At 39.2% G+C, this 20,000-nt stretch overlaps 1 protein-coding gene, 1 long non-coding RNA gene and 4 other non-coding genes across 6 annotated transcripts in view; 4 read left to right on the top strand and 2 right to left on the bottom strand.

Moving 5' to 3' along the window:
- Positions 1-1,126: 1,126 nt before the first annotated feature.
- Trnag-gcc lies at positions 1,127-1,197 on the top strand. The gene has a single exon. It is a non-coding gene; the product is annotated as a tRNA-Gly (tRNA).
- Positions 1,198-1,671: 474 nt separating this feature from the next.
- On the top strand, positions 1,672-1,742 carry Trnag-gcc. Its single transcript has one exon. It is a non-coding gene; the product is annotated as a tRNA-Gly (tRNA).
- Positions 1,743-3,511: 1,769 nt separating this feature from the next.
- Trnag-gcc lies at positions 3,512-3,582 on the top strand. The gene has a single exon. It is a non-coding gene; the product is annotated as a tRNA-Gly (tRNA).
- A 3,906-nt stretch (positions 3,583-7,488) lies between these two features.
- Trnag-gcc lies at positions 7,489-7,559 on the top strand. Its single transcript has one exon. It is a non-coding gene; the product is annotated as a tRNA-Gly (tRNA).
- Positions 7,560-8,910: 1,351 nt separating this feature from the next.
- Positions 8,911-9,267, bottom strand: LOC115214394 (zinc finger BED domain-containing protein 5-like). The gene has a single exon (XM_029783590.1). The coding sequence runs from the start codon at positions 9,265-9,267 to the stop codon at positions 8,911-8,913; it is 357 nt and encodes a 118-aa protein (XP_029639450.1).
- An 8,446-nt stretch (positions 9,268-17,713) lies between these two features.
- LOC115214393 overlaps positions 17,714-20,000 on the bottom strand; it is a 72,098-nt gene continuing 69,811 nt past the window's right edge. Inside the window, exon 5 of the long non-coding RNA XR_005000016.1 lies at positions 17,714-18,690. This is a non-coding gene — a long non-coding RNA (uncharacterized LOC115214393). The remainder of the gene's footprint in view (positions 18,691-20,000) is intronic.

Raw genomic sequence — 20,000 nt, 5'->3', positions numbered from 1 at the left:
CCCCCCCCACCAACACTTGACGATTGGTATTGGTTTGTTTACGTCCCCGTAATGTAGCAGTTCGGCCCAAGAGGCCGATAGAATAAGTGGCGCAGAATGTGACACAGTGTAACACAGAATGTGATAAGGCTGGATCTTTGAATTACAGGTACAACTAACTTTTGCTAGCGGACATCTTGCACGTTGTGATGTGGGCGATGGTTGAAGCTTCATTAATTCAGCTGCAGTATATGTTTGGTACTAAGTTTTTCCCGCTCCACGATAATAATACTTTCAGCTGGAGGCATAAGGCCTCAAATTTGTGGGGAGGGGAATTAGTCGATTAGATCACCCCAGTGGTGGTGTGGTGGTGGGGATATTGATGATGGTGGTAGTGGTCATTGTGTTGATGGTCATGTGGACGACGGTAAAGGATAAAGAGACTCCCTTCGGTTATGAATGACCATGGGACATGGGACTGCACCTAGAAAGTTCCCCTCTGAGGAACAACTCCGGAGAGGATTGTTTATGGAAGACCAGCAGTCGCCCATACAAACCAGCTTCCATCCTCCATCCTCCATGTCACAGATGTTATTCAAGGGAAAGGCAAAGGCTGATACAGCTTGGCTGCCAGTGACGTCGCAACTCATTTCACTCAGCTGAGTGAACTGGAGCAATATGAAATAAAGTGTCTTGCTTAAGAACACAACACACAGTCCGGGCCGAGAATCGAGCTCACCACCACATGACTGTGAGCCCTATGCTCTAACCGCAGAGCTAATGGGCGATGATAATGGTGGCAGAACCGTTAGCACGCCGGGCGAAATGCGTAGCCGTATTTCGTCTGCCGTTACGTTCTGAGTTCAAATTCCGCCGAGGTCGACTTTGCCTTTCATCCTTCCGGGGTCGATAAATTAAGTACCAGTTACGCACTGGGGTAGATGTAATCGACTTAATCCGTTTGTCTGTCCTTGTTTGTCCTCTCTCTGTTTAGCCCCATGTGGGTAATAAAGAAACAGATAATGGTGATAATAACGGTTGTGATTGTGACGAACAGGAGTGAAACTTTGGAAAAATACTTGAAGCTTTTGTTCGTTGAATTAATTTTTATTTCCTATCTTACAAATAGTCAACAGCAAACAAGTAAGCATCGGTGGTTCAGTGGTAGAATGCTCGCCTGCCACGCGGGCGGCCCGGGTTCGATTCCCGGCCGATGCAACTTAATTTTTCTTCTTTGTTTTTGATTTCATTGACGTTGATATTTTTTATAAATTCCTTTCAAACTCGGAAAAACTCGTATCTTGTGAATTTTCCGAAGTACCCCCACCTCCGTTGATGTCTGTGCATTTTTTTCATATTCGTTCCTACACATTTTTTTGTACGTCCGTTGCGCTATTTAAAAAAAAAAAAAAATTGTTTCCGGGTAATATTGTAAAAATTAACCAAATTTTGAATAACAAAAATTATATATCACAAGGGGGCATAAGGATTATAGAAATGATTCGATGGGGTATGGACAAAAATCGGTTAGGAATCATTGACCACATGACTCTAACCACTGAACCATTGGGCGATGATAATCGTGATAACGGTGGTGATGGTGACGAATGGTAGTGAAACTTCAGAAAAATGTTTTAATGTTCTTTGAAGGAATTTTCATTTCCTAGCTTACAAGTGAATAAAAACAAACGTGCATCGATGGTTCAGTGGTAGAATGCTCGCCTGCCACGCGGGCGGCCCGGGTTCGATTCCCGGTCGATGCAATTTAATTTTTTTTATTTTTGCAGTTCATTAAGGTTGATATTTTTAATAAATTGCTTTCAAACCATATTCGGACAAAATGTTTTTAATTCAATTATTGTTACTCATTGAAGTAATTTTCCTTTTATAACTTCCAGTAAAATAATGCTAAAGAGCATCGATGACTCAGTGGTACAATACTCGCCGGTCTCCCGGGTTCAATTCTCGGCCGATGCAACATAATATTATTTTGCTTTTTATTAACGTTGAGGTGGTAAATGTGGGTTGATGTCGGTTCATACTTGTGATGATGGTAGAGCTGATAAAATGGTGGTGAAGGCGGCAACGGTTATGAGGGCGAAGATGACGTAAGTGATGGTGGTAATGTTGTGAGTTCAAATTCCGCCGAGGTCGACTTTGCCTTTCATCCTTTCGGGGTCGATAAATTAAGTACCAGTTACATACTGGAGTCGATGTAATCGACTTAATACCTATGTCTGTCCTTGTTTGTCCCCTCTATGTTTAGCCCCTTGTGGGTAATAAGGAAATAGGTAATGTTGGTGATAGTGGTTGTAGCTAATCATGTGTGAGGTCGATTGTGATTATGACAGAGGTGATGATGGAGGTGGCAATGGTGGTGGTGGAGGTAATGATAACAGAAGTGATGATGATGATGGCGGTGTGTGAGATAATGGTAGTGGAGGAGGTAGTAATGTTGGAAGTGATAATGGCGGTGATGGCAGGGCTGGTGGTGATGACAGTTGTGGTGATGATTAGCACTTGTGACGATGGTGGCGTGGGTGATGGTTATAATCGTGGCGGCGAGCTGGCAGAAGTGTTAGCACGCTGGGCGAAATGCGTAGCCGGATTTCGTCTGCCGTTACGTTCTGAGTTCAAATTCCGCCGAGGTTGACTTTGCCTTTCATCTTTTCGGGGTCGATAAATTAAGTACCAGTTACGCACTGGGGTCGATATCTGTCCTTGTTTGTCCCCTCTGTGTTTAGCCCCTTGTGGGTAGTAAAGAAATAATTATGAAGGTAGTAGTGTTTGACGATGGTGGTGGTGGTGGTGGCGGCGGTCAGTAAGCTGTTAAAAAAATAGTAGCATAAGGTGTGTGAAGCCCTGGGGCACCCCCTGTGTTTTCCCCCCAGACCGCTTTCCTACGGACCATTAAAAACACTTTAATTTCAATACAACCTGTACAGGTGTATACAACGGACGCAAAAGGGCCGACCTCACAAAGAGCGTCACCCGTTTTCAACCCTCGCTCATGCTCCCACCTATTATTGAATATGCTCTATTCTAAGAGTGTAGGGAGTGAGCTGAGGGAGATTAGACTGTTATTTCTAGCAGTAATGGTACAGGGCGTAAAAGAAATGCTGAGCTAGTAGAGGAGGATGTTGATGCAAATAGTGATTGTTGTTGCTATTGTAGTTGTTGTACTGGTTGTGTTGGTGGTGGCGGTGGAGGTGGTGGTGGTGGTAGTGGCCGAGGTGCAGTTATTCGTGGTGGCGATTAGTAGTGTAAGTCTTTTGTTGGGGGTGTGTCTGTTGATATGGGTACCTGGGGGGAAGTAATAATAGCGGTGATGTAGTAGCAGTAGTAGAAGTAGTAGCAATGGTGATGTGGTGGTGGTGGTGGTGGCGGTGGAACTAGTGCTGTCGGTGATGTTGATGTTAGTCGTAAATGAAAAAAATATATATTTACAAAGAAAGTGGTGACAGAAGCACAAAACTAAAGACTGGTGTCAAATACTGACTAATACGAAATTACAGCAACATAAACTTGTCGAGCATCGGTGGTTCAGTGGTAGAATGCTCGCCTGCCACGCGGGCGGCCCGGGTTCGATTCCCGGCCGATGCAACTTGCTTTTTTTTCTTTTTTTTTCATTTTATTGGACAGATTTATTCTTTTACTTGTTTCAGTCATTTGACTGCGGCCATGCTGGAGCGCCGCCTTTAGTCGAGCAAATCGACTCCAGAGCTTATTCTTTGCAAGCCTAGTACTTATTTTATCGGTTTCTTTTGCCAAACCGCTAAGTTACGGGGGCGTAAACACATCATCATCGGTTGTCAAGGGATGTTGGGGGACAAACACAGACACGCAAATATACGCACACATACATATACTTATATATACGACGGGCTTCTTCCAGTTTCCGTCTACCAAAAACTCTCACAAGGCTTTGGTCGGCCCGAGGCTATAGTAGTAGACTTTTGCCCAAAGTGCCACGCAGTGGGACTGAACCCGGAACCATGTGGTTGGTTGGTAAGCAAGCTACTTACCACACAGCCACACCTAAGTCAAATATTATTATTCTTTGAATTAAATTCTTTTATAGCTTCCAGCAAAATAAATCCAAAGAGCATTGATGATTCAGTGGTAGAATGCCCATGGACCGCCCTGGTTCAATTCTCGGCCAATGCAGCATGGTACTATTTTACTTTTTATTAACGTGGTGACTTTTATTAACTCCCTCGGAGAAAGCTTCGGGAAAATGTTTTTAAGTTAAAGCCTTTCTTCTTTCAATGAATTTTCTTTTCATAACTTAGAAGGTTTACAATGCAAGCGAGCATCGGTGGTTCAGTGGTAGAATGCACGCGGGCGGCCCGGGTTCGATTCCCGGCCGATGCAACATTATACATTTTTTTATTTTATTAAGTTCATATTTTTTACAAATTGCTTTCAGACCATATTCGTACAAAATGGTCTAAATTCAAATATTGTTAACTTCCAGTATCGATGATTCAGAGGCAGAATGCTGACGGACCGCCCACGTTCAGTTCCCGACTGATACAAACTGATACTTTCTTTATTAACGTTGAAGCTTTTGGTAATTGCTGTCGAGGAAGCTTCAGAAAGCTTCTAACTGCAAGTCTTTTGTGCATTGAACGAATTTTCATTTCATAATTTAGAAGTGTAATTGTTCAGAATGGTTATATTAAAAAAAGTAAATAAAAATTAAGTGGGAGATAAGTAGTAAAAGAAGCAACTTATTTTTGACACAACATAGGCGTAGGAGTGGCTGGGTGGATAGGCATAGAATTGTCTGTGTGGTAAGTAGCTTGCTTACCAACCACATGGTTCCGGGTTCAGTCCCATTGCGGGCAAGTATCTTCTATAGTCTCGGGCCGACCAAAGCCTTGTGAGTAGATTTGGTAGACGGAAACTGAAAGAAGCCCGTCGTATATATGTATATATATATGTGTTGTGTGTGTGTGTGTGTGTGTGTGTGTGTGTGTATGTGTATGTTTGTGTGTCTGTGTTTGTCCACCCCCCCCAACATCGCTTGACAACCGATGCTGGTGTGTTTACATCCCCGTAACTTAGCGGTTAGGCAAAAAATACCGATAGAATAAGTACTGGGCTTACAAAGAATAAGTGCTGGGGTCGATTTGCTCGACTAAAGGCGGTGCTCCAGCATGGCCACAGTCAAATGTCTGAAACAAGTTAAAGAGTAAAAGAGTAACATAAATACTAGCGGATGCTGCCAGAAAGTGAACAAACGTGTGCGGAGGTTAAGTGATATGGCCCGCACCCCCTTTGGGGGTTTTTTTTCTGCAGGAAACCCACTAATTTAATTTTTGAATTGCAGATTTGGATCTTCTCCTTTTGAACGGCAGTTTTGTCACATAATTTCTAGGTAACTAAAAAGTTTTAAACTTTGTATACTGGTAGAATGTGTTTATAAAACATCATTTTCTCTTGGCTTTATAGAGAAAATTCTATAGGTTGTAATATATTTCGTCTAAAATTTCTTGCATTTCGGCAATTTTAAACAATCAATTACCTCCATTTAGGTAAATAACATTCTGTGCATAATGAATATGTCCCTCCTTTAAGAAAAAGATTGGGTTTATTTACATTCGTGAAGAAAAAAGATACCCTTCCCCCACCCCTAACCCTAACCCTAATCCTAACCCTAACTAACCCTAACTAACCCTAACTCGCCCTAACTCTAACCCTAAATCTAAAATAGATTGAAATGCAATAGATCGATACTAGGGTTATAATTATGGGTGACAATTTCATACGACACCGCTGTAAAAAACTTAGCGGTTTTTGCAGATTCGGAATCTCCGCACTCGAATTAGTGGATTTCTGTTTAAAAGAAAAAAAAAAAAAAAAACCAAAGGGGGTGCGGTCCATGTTCTTTACCTCCGCCCAAATGCCTTCCTTTTATCCGTAGAATTACACCATATAAATTCATGCAAATATGAAACAAACAATTCGTCCGATGTTCCAAACTGTCGTCGCAACTTCCGTTTTACTCGCACCCACAAGTTTTCAACATTTTGTCTGTGAACGTGTTGATCATGAGGATCAACAAAATTTTGTTGGTGTATAATCACCTCATGCGTGTAGGCACCATCATTCAGGATAACAATGTTATTATACGCTCCCCAGCCATCACTGTCTATGTGAGTCCCAGGTAAAATCCATCTTTGCAGTAGCGCAGTTAAAGTTTGTTCAGTACGGTCAGGTACTTCGACCCCACCGCCCCACCAAAATACATTTTTTAGAGACTCTCTCTATGCTACCGAATACCCAATGGCCAGGGCGCCACTCACATTGGTGATACGATGAAAGAACTTGCTTTCGTCAATTTCTGCAACTAATGGCTGTCCATTAGCATCCAAACCGCCGATTTCTATGGGATTCTGTTGGAGCCAAGCATTACGTACTTCCCGACAAAAATTACACCAATCCACGACTGTAGTTCGACTACTGACGGAAGACTCGTGCAGAATATCATCTTGAAACATATCTCGTGCCCAACAGTAAACAATTAGAATGATATTGAGCAAAGAAACATGACCTCTCTCAAAAAAATGAACCGTAACGAACAGATTTGGGTAACTGTTCAGTAATGGTTATGGTGTAATTCCACAGACAAAAAGAACACATTTGTTCACTTTCTGACAGCGATCACCAGAGTTTATGCTGTGGAAAAAATAAGTTACTTCTTTTACTATTTGTCTTCCCCGTAATTTGTATTTACTTTTTTAATATAACCATCCTGAACAATTACCACCGGCAAGCATCGGTGGTTCACTGGTAGAATCCCTGCAGACGACCCGAGTTTGATCTCCCGCCTATGCACTCCAACGTCTCTTCCCTACTCACCAACCCACACATGCACATTTCATTGGTTGATATTTTTCATAATTGCTTTCAAGTCATGTTCAGACAAAATGCTCTCAATTCAAATATTGCTATTCTTTGAATGAGCTTTTCTTTTTTAGGACCTTTTCCTTTTGAACGGCAGTTTTCAACACAATTTCTAGTTAAAAAAAACGAAAGGCTAAAATTTAGGGTTAGGGTGAGGGTTAGGGTTAGTGACAGGATGTTGTCTCAGTTTTAGACGCAGCAAATGATTTTAGCTCAATTGATTAAATTGGTTAAAATTCGAAAAATTAAACTACGTTCAACTTACAAATTACAATTTTCTCAAGAAAGCCAAGAGGAAAAAATGTTTTATTTTGACACATTCTACCAGTATACGAAGTTTAAAAGTGTTTAGTTAACTAGAAATTGTGTTGAAAACTGCCGTTCAAAAGGAAAAGATCCCTTTTTTTAACTTCCAGTAAAATAATGCCAAAGAGCATCGAAGACTCAGTTGTAGAATGCTTGCTGGTCGCCCGGGCCGACGCAACTTGATATTAACGATGAGACATTTGGTAAATGCGTTCGAAGAAGCTTCGGAAATGTTTTGTTCTTTGAATACATTTTGATTTCATGACTTAAAAAGAAGTATCAAGCAAGCAAGCATCGGTGGTTCAGTGGTAGAATGCTCGCCTGCCACGCGGGCGGCCCGGGTTCGATTCCCGGCCGATGCAGTCTGTAATTTTGCTTTTTTTCTTCCTTTTCATTTCATTCGACTTTTCATAATTGATTTCAATCCATATTCAGACAAAATGTTCTTAGTTCAAATATTGTTATTCTTTGAATAAAATTTTTTTTATATCTTCCAGCAAAATAATGCCAAAGAACATTGATGATTAAGTGGTAGAATGCTCACGGACCGCCTCGGTTCGAACCTCGGCCAATGCAGCATGATACATTTTTGCTTTTTATTAACATGGATATTTTTGCTAATTCCTTTCGAGGAAGCTTCGGAAAAATGTTTTAAGTTAACGCATTGTCTACCAAACGTTTTTTTTTTACCTTACGACACCCTGGACGAGGAGAATTTATTTTGCGGCACACCAAATAAAATTCCAACAAAATTGAATATACTTTATTAGTATGAATAAAAATTAATAAATTCTTATAGTAACAATAAAATAACATTGTTTTATGAAAATATAACCGCAGGAGTGGATGTGCGGTAAATAGCTTGTTTACCAACCACATGGTTCCGGGTTCAATCCCACTGCGTGGCACCTTGGGCAAGTGTCTTCTACTATAGCCTCGGGCCGACCAAAGCCTTGTGAGTGGATTTGGTAGACGGAAACTGAAAGAAGCCCATCTTATATATGTATATATATATGCATGTGTGTGTTTGTGTGTCTGTGTTTGTCCCCCTAGCATTGCTTGACAACCGATGCTGGTGTGTTTATGTTCCCCGTTACTTAGCGGTTCGGCAAAATAGACCGATAGAATAAGTACTGGGCTTACAAAAGAATAAATCCCGGGGTCGAGTTCCTCGATTAAAGGCGGTGCTCCAGCATGGCCACAGTCAAATGACTGAAACAAGTAAAAGAGTATATATAGATAGATAATATAATACAATAATAATGTTTTTAGTGAGAAGGGTGCAAATGATTTTGAGAAAGAATTTTGTCAAAACGTGGTTCTAAATTAAATGAACAAATACGTAATTCCTCATCGTTCCCGTTTTTTTGTTTGTTTTTTCATTTCATTAAGAGAAGAGATACTTAATCCGCAAAGATATGATGATCCAAAGGGCAACAGAGATTTAAAGGCTGTAGTAGCTAATCGAGGCTCCAAAGCGAAATCCAAAATTCTGATAATTCTGGCACAGAAAATGAGGCTTTGTGCACAGGATCGTTTTCCAAGTCTATTGAATTTTCTTTTTTTTTTGTTATTGTTAATGGCAGATGTGTACTGTCGTATCTTGCCAAAAGATTGATGACCCACTTGTACATTTGATAATCAAGTGATGGAAAATACTTAGAAAATGATACAGAGAGGTTTTCTACTATCTTCTGCACTTCTGACAAAATTTTAAACTTGTTTGGAAAAAGCCTCTACGCCTGAGAAGCAATCAAGCTGCGAGTTTTTAACTTTCCTTATCCACAGTTCTAACTTGTCGGTGAAAGACTTTAATTTGCCTGTAATTGTAATATTATTTTCGTTCGCTCCTTGCAGACTCAAATTTAAAACGTTCAATTTCTCAAAAAGATCGTTGAGAAATGCTACTTTCAGCACCCCATTCTCATCGTTAAGAAATTCAAATCCAGAATTTTCAGCTTCGAAGAAACATATTTCAGTTTGCAAATAGATAAATCGAGAGAGCACTTTTCCTTTCGAGAGCCATTGCACTTCTGTAAGAAGCAGTAAGCACTTAAAATCAGAATCCATAGTTTTACATAGGGATGCAAAATGTCTGCACCGTAGAGGGAATGTGATTTTATGTAATTCACCATTTTAACAACGTTGTCCATCGTCTTCAGGTCATCAGGTAGAGATTTTGACAACAAAACTTCGCGGAGAAGTTTAACTTGTGATATTTTTTTTTGTAATATATAAGCCACGAAACCTTTTTTTCGACCCTGCATGGATAGAGCGCCGTCAGTGCAAACGCTAATACAAGTTTGCCCCTGCATCTCTCTCAATACGACATTTTGGTTTACCAGGTTAAATACATCTTCTCCTGTCGTTCTTTCCTTCAATTCATAACAAAATAAAAACTTACTTATGATTTTAGCACCGCTAATGATTCGCAGAATTGAAATAAGTTGAGCTTTGTTGTTGATGTCTGTACTTTCATCGATTTGCAAGGCACACAAGTTTTCGAGTTAAGTTTTTGCTCCAGTGAAATGTTCGCGGAGCTAATCTTCAATGTTTCGCGAAATGTCTTGAATTTTACGAGAAATCGTGTGGGCAGATAAAGGAATGGTTTTAATTTGTTTGACAGCTCCATCACTAATCATTGTACCAACGGCTATCTCCAAGGCTGGTAAAATAATGTTTTCGACATCAGAATGTGTTTTTTTTTCTTCTTTGTCAAAAGCTGGGTAATCTTGTAACTAGCGATTTGAGCTTTCTCAGGAATTGAGCGAAATTTCTTCAACCTTTTTGATTGAATTTAAAAATATTTTTTAGCATCCCAAAGTATTCTTTTGGTTTGTCCTTATGCCGCGGATGATTTGTTATTAAATGACGTTGAAGTTTCCTGGGAGCCATCGCTAGGAACCGAGTTGTCTTTTTCCGATAATATAAAACCATAATTGGATGTAATTTTCTTTATATTTTCGTTTTGATGAGGTGGACTTTTTATTCTGGTATTCGTCTTGTTTGCTATGACTCTCTTTCTCATTTTTCTGAGGTCACAATAAAGATTTGTCCATGTTTAAATCTAGAACTAAAAATCAATAAAAATTAACATAAAATAATTTATGTAAATTATGAATAAATCAAAAATTAAAAACTACTAGGACTACTAAACAATTTACTTACAGACAATCCCGGTTTAAATGCAGAAATGTAATATATTCTTTTCTACTCTAGATACAAGGCCCGAGGTTTTAGGAGGGGACCAATCGATTAGATCGACTCCAGTACGCAATTGGTACCCCGAAAGGATAAGGCAAAGTCGACCTTGGCGGAATTTGAACTCAAAATGTAAAGACAGACGAAATGCCGCTAGCATTTCACCCGGCAGGCTAACGTTTCTGCCAGCTCTCCGCCTTAGAAATGTAATATATTTTTCTACTCTAGGCAAAAGGCCCGAAATCGACTGGTGGAGGCCAGTCGATTAGATCGACCTCAATACGCAACTGGTTAATTAATTTATCGACCCCGAAAGGATGAAAGGCAAAGTCGACCTCGGCGGAATTTGAACTCAGAACATAAAGACAGACGAAATACCTATTTCTTTATTACCCACAAGGGGCTAAACACAGAGAGCACAAACAAGGACAGACAAACGGATTAAGTCGATTATATCAACCCCAGTGCGTAACAGGTACTTATTTAATCGACCCCGAAAGGATGAAAGTCAAAGTCGACCCCAGCGGAACTTGAACTCAGAACGTAGCGGAACTCAGAACGGTTGGTATTTTTCGTAGTTGCTTTCAAACCATATCCGTACAAAATGGTCAAAATATTGCTGTTTTTTAATAAAGTTTTTTATAACTTCCAGGAAAATAATACCAACGAGTATCGATAATTCAGTGGTAAGATGCTCGTTGGTCGCCCGGATTCAATTCCCGGCCGACAGAACCCGATACCTTTTTTTGCTTTTTATAAACGCTGAGATGTTTGGTAATTGTTTTCGAGGAAGCTTCGGAAAATATTTTTTAAGTTCAAGTCTTTTGTTCTTCGAACAAATTTTCATTTCATAACTTAGAGGCATAGAACAAGCAATCATCGTTGGTTCGGTAGTAGAATGCTTGCCTGTTATGCGTCTATCCCGGGTTCGATTCCCGGCTAATGCAACCTGATATCTTCTGTTTTTTGCTTTTTTCATTTCATTAAGGTTGATATTTTTCATAATTGCTTTCAAGCCATATTCGGACAAAATGTTCTTAATTCAAATATTCTTATTCAGCCTTATGGATTTTCTTTTCATAACTTATTGGAAATAGAAAACGAGCGATCGTCGGTAGTTCAGTGATAGAATACTGGCCTACCACGCCAGTGGCCTGAGTTCGGTTCCTGGCCAAAGCAGTGGATTAATACTTTTAATTTTTTTTTACCTTTCATTAAGTTGATATTTTTGATAAATGTTTACGGGGAACCTTCACCAAAGTTTTCTAAGTTCAAATCCTGTTGATCTTTAAATGAATTTTCTTTTCATAGCTTATGGCAGACACGAGCTATTTATTTCTATTTCAGGGGGGCACATTCTTTATTTTAATTTTTTGTAACCCTACGACTAAGGTATGTAGGGATCATCAGTAAATTTTCAAATTGGAAGGACTTTGTGGAGAGGTCCTTGGCTCTTTCTTCACTGTCGTATCGAACTTCGATCGTGGCAAATCTGTTTCCCCTCGTGATGTTGACTTTAAAGGTCTATATAGGCCTTAAACATAGATAGATAGATAGATAGATAGATAGATAGATAGATAGATAGATAGATAGATAGATAGACAGACAGACAGACAGACAGACAGACAGACAGATAAGGGTCAGAAATTTTACTTTGCACATACAAACGAATGCACAAATTTGTTTGAGTAATATTATACACACGAATTCCTCCCTTTTATCAGTGTTGTGTTTTCTTTCTAAAGTATAAGAAAAAATAACAATAAAAAATAACACTAACATAAATAAGAACTACAGCGTCAACAAACAACGTTTTAATTCTCACTTTCCCCCTAAGCAGCCTCTCACTCATATTTCAACCGAGCCGCTAACTTAATCAGTTATCTGACCTCACGTAACATTCGCTCTCCGATCTCTATCACATGTAGAAAGTTACTATCTCCACATCGGAAGCTGATAGTTATTCCTTTTCCTGTTTATTTACTTATGTTTTCATTTTAATTTCAACTTTATGAAACTCACTTGTAATTAACTTATCACAGTGTCTATGATGAGTTCTTTGATCTGTGACTTTCGCAACACAAAATTCAATAGATTTAAGGGTAATCTAGATGTTTATTCCACTGTTTCTGGCAGATGGTAACTAGTTTCTGGGAAGATTTGAAATTTATTTATTTTTCTTCCTCTAAGCGTTAGACACGCTGTTGGTAAGGAGCATGTATGTATGTATGTATGTTATTATTTAGTTTTATTTCAAGACTTCTTACCAATGAAGAAAGAGCCGGTTTCTAACCGAGATCCAAGGCTACTTCACTGGAATTTCAACAACATTATCAGAGTATTTATGCATGTTTGTGCATATGTATGCTGTATTTGGAGTCAGTGCATTGTTAAGGTTTGTATGCTTTGTTTTATGTCTGTATTCTCATGCATATAGTTGCATATCTAGACTTGCGCATATATACTTAAATACTAAACATCTGGAAAGTTTTACAAATCCTAACAGTTCCATTGATGACTTGAATCTGTAATCTTCTAATTGGCTTTTCCCTTTCTGATTTTGAGGAGCCTAATTTCTCAAGATTAGTGCTTAAGCAGTTTGTTACCCAATAATTACAATTATGTATGTATGTATGTATGTATGTATGTATGTATGTATGTATGTATGTATGTATGTATGTATGTATGTATGTATGTATGTATGTATATTATGTGTATGTATGTGTGCGTATGTGTGTATGTGTGCCTGTATGTATATATTCTATCATGTATAAGTACGCATATATATATGCTTATATGTGAATGTGTGTGTGTGCATTTACACATTTCCATATATGGATGTGTTCCCGTGTTTGCGTGCGTATTATTACCTCACAAAATCATATGTGAAATAAGGGCCAACTAAATGTTAGTAGAGGTAAAGTGACTACAAGGTAAGATAAGATATGACGGAATCATCTCTATGTATTTATAAAAAGAGAACGATGATAAATGTGGTAACATACAGGGTAAAAAGGAATAATATTTCAATGTCGGAGATGGAGGTTTATCGGTAGTGTTGTAAAATATAGAGTTAATAAAATATTACCTTTATATGTATTCCCGAGAGATATAGGAATCTTTATCAGTTTGGAAAAAACGACAGGTTAAAAAGATTAAGAGTTTTGGAGATTACCTATTCATATGACGAAACGGGCACGGAGTTGTGATTAAGTAGATTTGTTTCAGAGAAAATATTTACAATGATTCAAAGGGACATAATTGACAAGGTTTGTTATTGGTTAGCTTTGGTTGGGAAAATGTGTAGACTTCAATGGTTACTTGTTATTTTCCACTTCAAGTAACGAAACTTGTAGCAGTTTCACTAATAATTTTCTTGAGTGAATTGGCTATTAAACCTTTGTACGCCGCTGAAGTAGGTGTATCGGTTGTTACTGCAGTATAAACCAAGCCAGTTTTTTAAAGACAAGCATGAGCAATGATTATGATTCCAGTTGTCTGAATTTTGTGTATGATTTAGGCTGTGATATTTAAATGCTATTTTATGGGTATAATTAATTAAAGTCTATTCAAAGTTATTAGTTGTAGAGAATGACATTTTGACATTGTTGTATTTTGGTCACCAAGAAAGTGCTTTTGGTAGATTTGGAAGAACAGAATAGCTACTGGTCTGAAAACTTGTGAATTGAAATGCAGTTTAAATCAAATAATCTTGCTTTTTTTATTTCTGCCTTTCTTTTCATAAATTGATGTGATGTGATTTGTGTATTGCACCTTCTTGAAATCTAGAAATTAAAAAAAATTTTGTTGTAAAAATATTAGTTTGTCGATGGTTGAAATTTCTGAGAACGAGTTGGCTGTCATCTTTATAAAAACCACCTGAAATAAAGGAAAATATTGTAAGTAAAGCTGATGATTTATGGAGTACAACCATATCACTGAGCTCAACGGTATTATTTTATTCCTAGGGCGGCGAGCTGGCAGAAACGTTAGCACACCAGGCGAAAAGCTTAACAGTATTTCGTCTGTCGTTACGTTCTGAGTTCAAATTCCGCCGAAGTCGACTTTACCTTTCATCCTTTCGGGGTCGATTAAATAAGTATCAGTTACGCACTGGAGTCGATGTAATCGACTTAATCCCTTTGTCTGTCCTTTTCTGTTCCCTCTGTGTTTAGCCCCTTGTGAGTAGTAAGGAAATAGGTATTATTTTATTCCATGCTGATATCGGACGGTTCTTAAGTGTTTGCCTTAATCCGAATTGGAGTTATAAAATAAGAGAACTTTCCTAGCTTGTGGTATAATGTAAATATGTGAGTTTTTGATAAGTATTAAGTAACTTAAATTTCATATAAAATTTGAATAAGAAGGCAATTTTCTTCTCTCCTTCTCATTTTTATCTGTTATTCCAGCTCCCCGTTAAGAATAATCCATATTTTGTCATTTTCTGCTTTTTTTTCATATACTCAGATGCTTCAGCTTCAATGGTTTATACTTATCAATTCAATGTTTCATTGCTTCAACAACAATAAACCATACCTACATAGCACTAATTTATACTCCATCTGCAAGATGGAACCGAGAATATAACCCGTATCCAAGACTTTAGAACTTGTAGCTTGACGAAATCAAAAACAGGCAAAACTTGGAAAACACTGACAACCTTTTCCTTATAAAAATGAATGCTTTGCGCTACTCACAATGCAGTTGTTAAGAAGCGTTGGAATTAATGCATGCAATATTTCACAACTCTAGCATCACTTCTTCATAGTCAGTCTATGACCTTTTCAGCCCACTCGGGTAAATATATTCGTCGGCGCTTTTCTTAGCGTAATATTTGTTTAAATATATCATTTTACATAAAACACACGTCTGTCTGTCTATATGTGTGTATGTATGTACATATGTATGTATGTATGTATGTATGTATGTATGTATGTATGTATGTATGTATTATGTATGTATGTATGTATGTATGTATCTATACGCGTGTGTATGAGTCTGTGTGAGTGTATATGTATGTATGTGTGTGTGTGTGCATGAGGGCATACACATACACACATTATATGAACCTGTATTCACACACATATTTTAATATAAATCACAGAAATTACTTTGAATATATTCTTTTTACTTGGTCTACTAAAAAACTGATCTTTCGTTTCTACAGACATAGGCAAAGATATTCTTTTAATTGTTTCAGTCATTTGACTGCAGCCATGCTGGAGCACCACCTTAAGGGGGTTTTAGTCGAACAAATCGACACAGTACTAATCTTATCGGTCACTTTTGCCGAGCGGCTTAGTTACGGGGACATAAACGCACCAACATCGGATGTCAAGCGATGGTGGGGGTACAAATAGAAACACAAACACAAATATATACATATTATCTAAGTAATCTAATCTATGCTGTAACCTTTTAATCAAAGCATGACAACGTGGGTAGAGGCTCATATCTTAACATCTCTGACGGCCTTAAGTATAAAAAAAAATTAAAGATTTATATTGAATTACATTCAGAGTATGTCTATAAGCTATTGTGTTTAGACTGGTTCTATCCTCAAACTGCTCCATTTTGCAGATGCAATTTTTTTTTTAAATAAAGCCCTCCGAAATTAGAAAAATCAAAAATCTGCAACAATCTCGATCCCATGAGTATCGGATAATGGATTTTCAACTGTGTAAAGAAACTGATTGTGGTGATCATAGTTTTAACGGTGATTGTGGTGAAAACAGAGACAGCGTTGATAATGACGATGGTCGAGATAAGTATGGGAGGAGAATAAAATAGCATTGGTGGTTATAATGGCGACAGGAGCGGGGTGATGTGTGATGCTGAGTTGATGGTGGTAATAGTGGTGTTGATGATAGTGTTAGTTGTGTGATGGTGGTATTGTAGTGGTTATACTGGCTGTGGTGGTGAAAGTGACTGTCTAGGTAACCGTCATGGTAACATTGATGGCGGTGTACGTGCTTGAAATGGAAGCAATGACAATGCTGCTGATGATGTTGGTGGTTGTGGTGGTGATTGTGATATGGTGGTAGTGGTGGTGTGATGGTGGTCGTGATGGTGGTGATGGTGGTCGTGGTGGTAGTGATGGTGGTCGTGGTGGTGGTGGTGATGGTGGTGTGATGGTGGTCGTGGTGGTGGTGATGGTGGTCGTGGTGGTGGTGATGGTGGTCGTGGTGGTAGTGATGGTGGTCGTGGTGGTGGTGGTGATGGTGGTGTGATGGTGGTCGTGGTGGTGGTGATGGTGGTCGTGGTGGTAGTGATGGTGGTCGTGGTGGTGGTGGTGATGGTGGTGTGATGGTGGTCGTGGTGGTGGTGATGGTGGTCGTGGTGGTGTAGTGATGGTGGTCGTGGTGGTGTGTGATGGTGGTAGTGGTGGTGGTGGTGTGGTGGTGTGATGGTGGTGTGGTTTTGGTGATGGTGGTCGTGGTGGTGGTGATGGTGGTCGTGGTGGTGGATGGTGGTCGTCGTGGTGGTAGTGATGGTGGTTGTGGTGGTGGTGTGGTGTGGTGATGGTGGTCGTGTGAGTGGTGGATGATGGTGTGTCGTGGGTGGTGAGGTGGTGGTCGGTGGTGTGGTGGTGATGCTGGTCGTGGTGGTGGTGGTTGTCGTCGTCGTCGTAGTGCTGTTCCTGCTGGTTTGGCGGAGGTCAGCACTCTCCGAGTGCTTTTCTAGTTTCGTGTGTATTTATTTTATTTTAATACAGAATGTAATCACATACACGCAAACACACACACACACACACACACACACACACACACACACACACACACACACACACACACACACACACACACACACACAACATGCTCTAAACAGGTACTGTTTCTTTTCTTGTTTCTTTTTCCTTATTTCTGTCTTATTCCACTTTGATACAGGGTTCACCTGAAATGTCAGTGGACGTATTTAACTTTTCCTGTATTTTTCCCGGCCTACAATTCACTGTGCTCGACTTTTTATACATTTTGTCCATCATCTTTTTTTCTACCTTTTCTAACCTCTCACGTTGTTTACCTACACACACACACACACACACACACACACACACACACACACACACACACACACACACATATATATATATATATATGTATATATATACGTATGTATAAATAAAAAGATAGCAAGATCAATCGATCGATCGATATACAGATGGAGAAATGGATAGATAGATAGATAGATAGATAGATAGATAGATAGATAGATATATAGATAGATAGATAGATAAAAAAGAAGAGAGTATAAATAAATAAAACATCGTTGGATGAAAAACAATTTTATTTTCACCATTTTCTTTTTTTTTTCCAGTTTATTGAGTTCCTCTAATGTATATTAGACACCATAGTAACTAAATAACCATAGCAACAACATGAAAGCTGTCATAACAACTGAATTTTAGTGGCAAAACAACACTAACACGGCATATTTCTTGATGGTGCTGTACTTTTCGTTCAGCTTGTTGCTACTGTTGTTGTTGATGTGGTGGTGGGTTTCTTTAATGTTGTTGTTGTTGCTGCTGCTGCTGCTACCATGCCTATTGTTGTTATTTCTGGTCGTCGTCGTCGTCGTCGTTATCATTTTGTTGATGTTGTTGTTGTTGTTGTTGTTGTTGTTGTTGTTGTTATTGTTGTTTGATGATGTAAATAAAGTGAGTGATTTTTATATGTGAAATCAATTTTGAAAAAAGAAAATGACACCAAAAAAAAATTACAGAAAACAAATATATTGACCTGTGTCTTGTTTTTCTAGTTTTCCTCATATTCTTGCATTCATTATTGCTTTCTGCCCACGCCTGTCTCCTCTCTCCTCTCATCTCTCTCCCTCTCTCTTCCCTTCTTACATGCATACTCTTCCATCTTTTGTTTTTAATATTTCCGTCCATCACTATCACTACTAACACATTCTCTGCTTCTTTTACCCCCCGCCCCACTCTCATACACCTCCAGCCACTGTCCCCGCTCACATCACTACACCCACCAGCACTCTTGCGCCTCCATTCCACCGTTTACTGATAAGAATGCATGCGTTTCAAAGAAGGAAGTTTTGATTTGTTCTTAGTCCTCCGGTGCAGCGCCGTTTTCTTCTTATGCGGTACAAACTTGGAGCCATAGAAGACTTTGAACCTGTACGCTTGCCTTTCGGGTGTGTTCGTATCTTCTACAGCTTCGTAAGGCAACAGATGATAGAGTTTCGCTTCGGATATATCGTTTACAGGCTCGCCGACAACAATTCTGAGACCCGGATTGCGGTGCGGCTTTATATTGGATGACATCACCGGTTGAACTGAAAATAGAGAAATTTGAAAGTTAGAGAAATAGCAAGGTATACTGCGATCCTTCGTAGACCGACGATGTCCACCTAGCGGTGACTGTCTTTTGGTTACGAATATTGAAACTTTGATTACACCGGCTAACATACAGCCTGTATTTAAGATTAGATCTCAAGCTCCTGCTGAGCCAATTGCAAGACAAACCGAAATAGACTCAGACTGGAATCTGAACCTTTCCAGTTTGATTTGTTACCTGTTTTGTCAGCCATGTGAATTAATGGATGGATTCTGGTTTTAGACTGAATATCAGATTTAGTACCTATTCTGGATAGCAAAATACACTGATCGGTGGACTATGGACTGAAACTGAATAAGATTATTTTAGTACCACGGCTCAGTGGTTGGGATCACAATCATGAGGTAGTGAGTTCGATTCTCAGACCAGACTGCGTGTTGTGTTCTTGAGCAAGACACTTTATTTCATGTTGCCCCACTCACTCAGCTGTAGAAATGAGTCGCAATGTCACTGATGCCAAGCTGTATTGGCCTTTGCCTTTCCCTTAGATAGCATCGGTGGCGTGGAGGGGGGAGACTGGTGTGCATGGGCGATTGCTGGTCTTCCGTAAACAACCTTGCCCGGACTTGTGTCTTGGAGGTGAACTTTCTCGGTGCAGTCTCATGCTCATTTATAGCTGTAGTACCAGTTTCTAACAACTACATAAATTGATTTGTGAACTGTGATTTGAGACGGAACTAGATAGATTTTAGTACCTGTTCTGACAGCTGCAGACAGATTGGTGAACTGTGGTTTGTGTTTGAACTAGATTGATCCGCATCCATTTCGAACAAACTGTGGACTGAAACTGAACTAGGCTGATCTAAAAGCTATTACACTGCCCCACCCTCACCCCACCTCCTCCACATACACACTTACATTCCGTCAACAGCTGGGATGAACTGAGACATTGCAAAGTAGAAAAGGTCTCTATTTAGAAACCGCCAGTAGTAAGCGAAATGAAATGTATGCGTCATTGGGTTTCACATGGCAAAATAGATGACCGTCCTCTCCAGAAAGAAAATATTACGGAAGCAAAAGAAATGTTGTTTTTTTCACATTTGCAATTGTCTCCTCAATAAATACTGGCTGTTTATATTAGCTTGTAACACAAGAAAGCCTTGCGATAGTCTGTTGCTCTATTTTAACTCAAAATGGATTACCGCGAGAGCCCTGGTTGGCTAATTCGTTCCCATAATTCCGGTTTCCTGTTAACTGGAGGGTTTACAAAATCACTTTGTATTTTATGCATATTTTACTATACTTTAC

Source organism: Octopus sinensis, linkage group LG7 (assembly GCF_006345805.1).
Source record: "Octopus sinensis linkage group LG7, ASM634580v1, whole genome shotgun sequence".
Lineage (NCBI taxonomy): Eukaryota > Metazoa > Mollusca > Cephalopoda > Octopoda > Octopodidae > Octopus > Octopus sinensis.
Note: the sequence above shows the minus strand (reverse complement) of the source record. Positions and strands in the feature narration are given on the sequence as shown.

What these genes read in the sequence shown, in the direction of transcription:
- LOC115214394 (XM_029783590.1), bottom strand. Translation starts at nt 9,267, where the DNA reads ATGGATTCTGATTTTAAGTGCTTACTGCTTCTTACAGAAGTGCAATGG.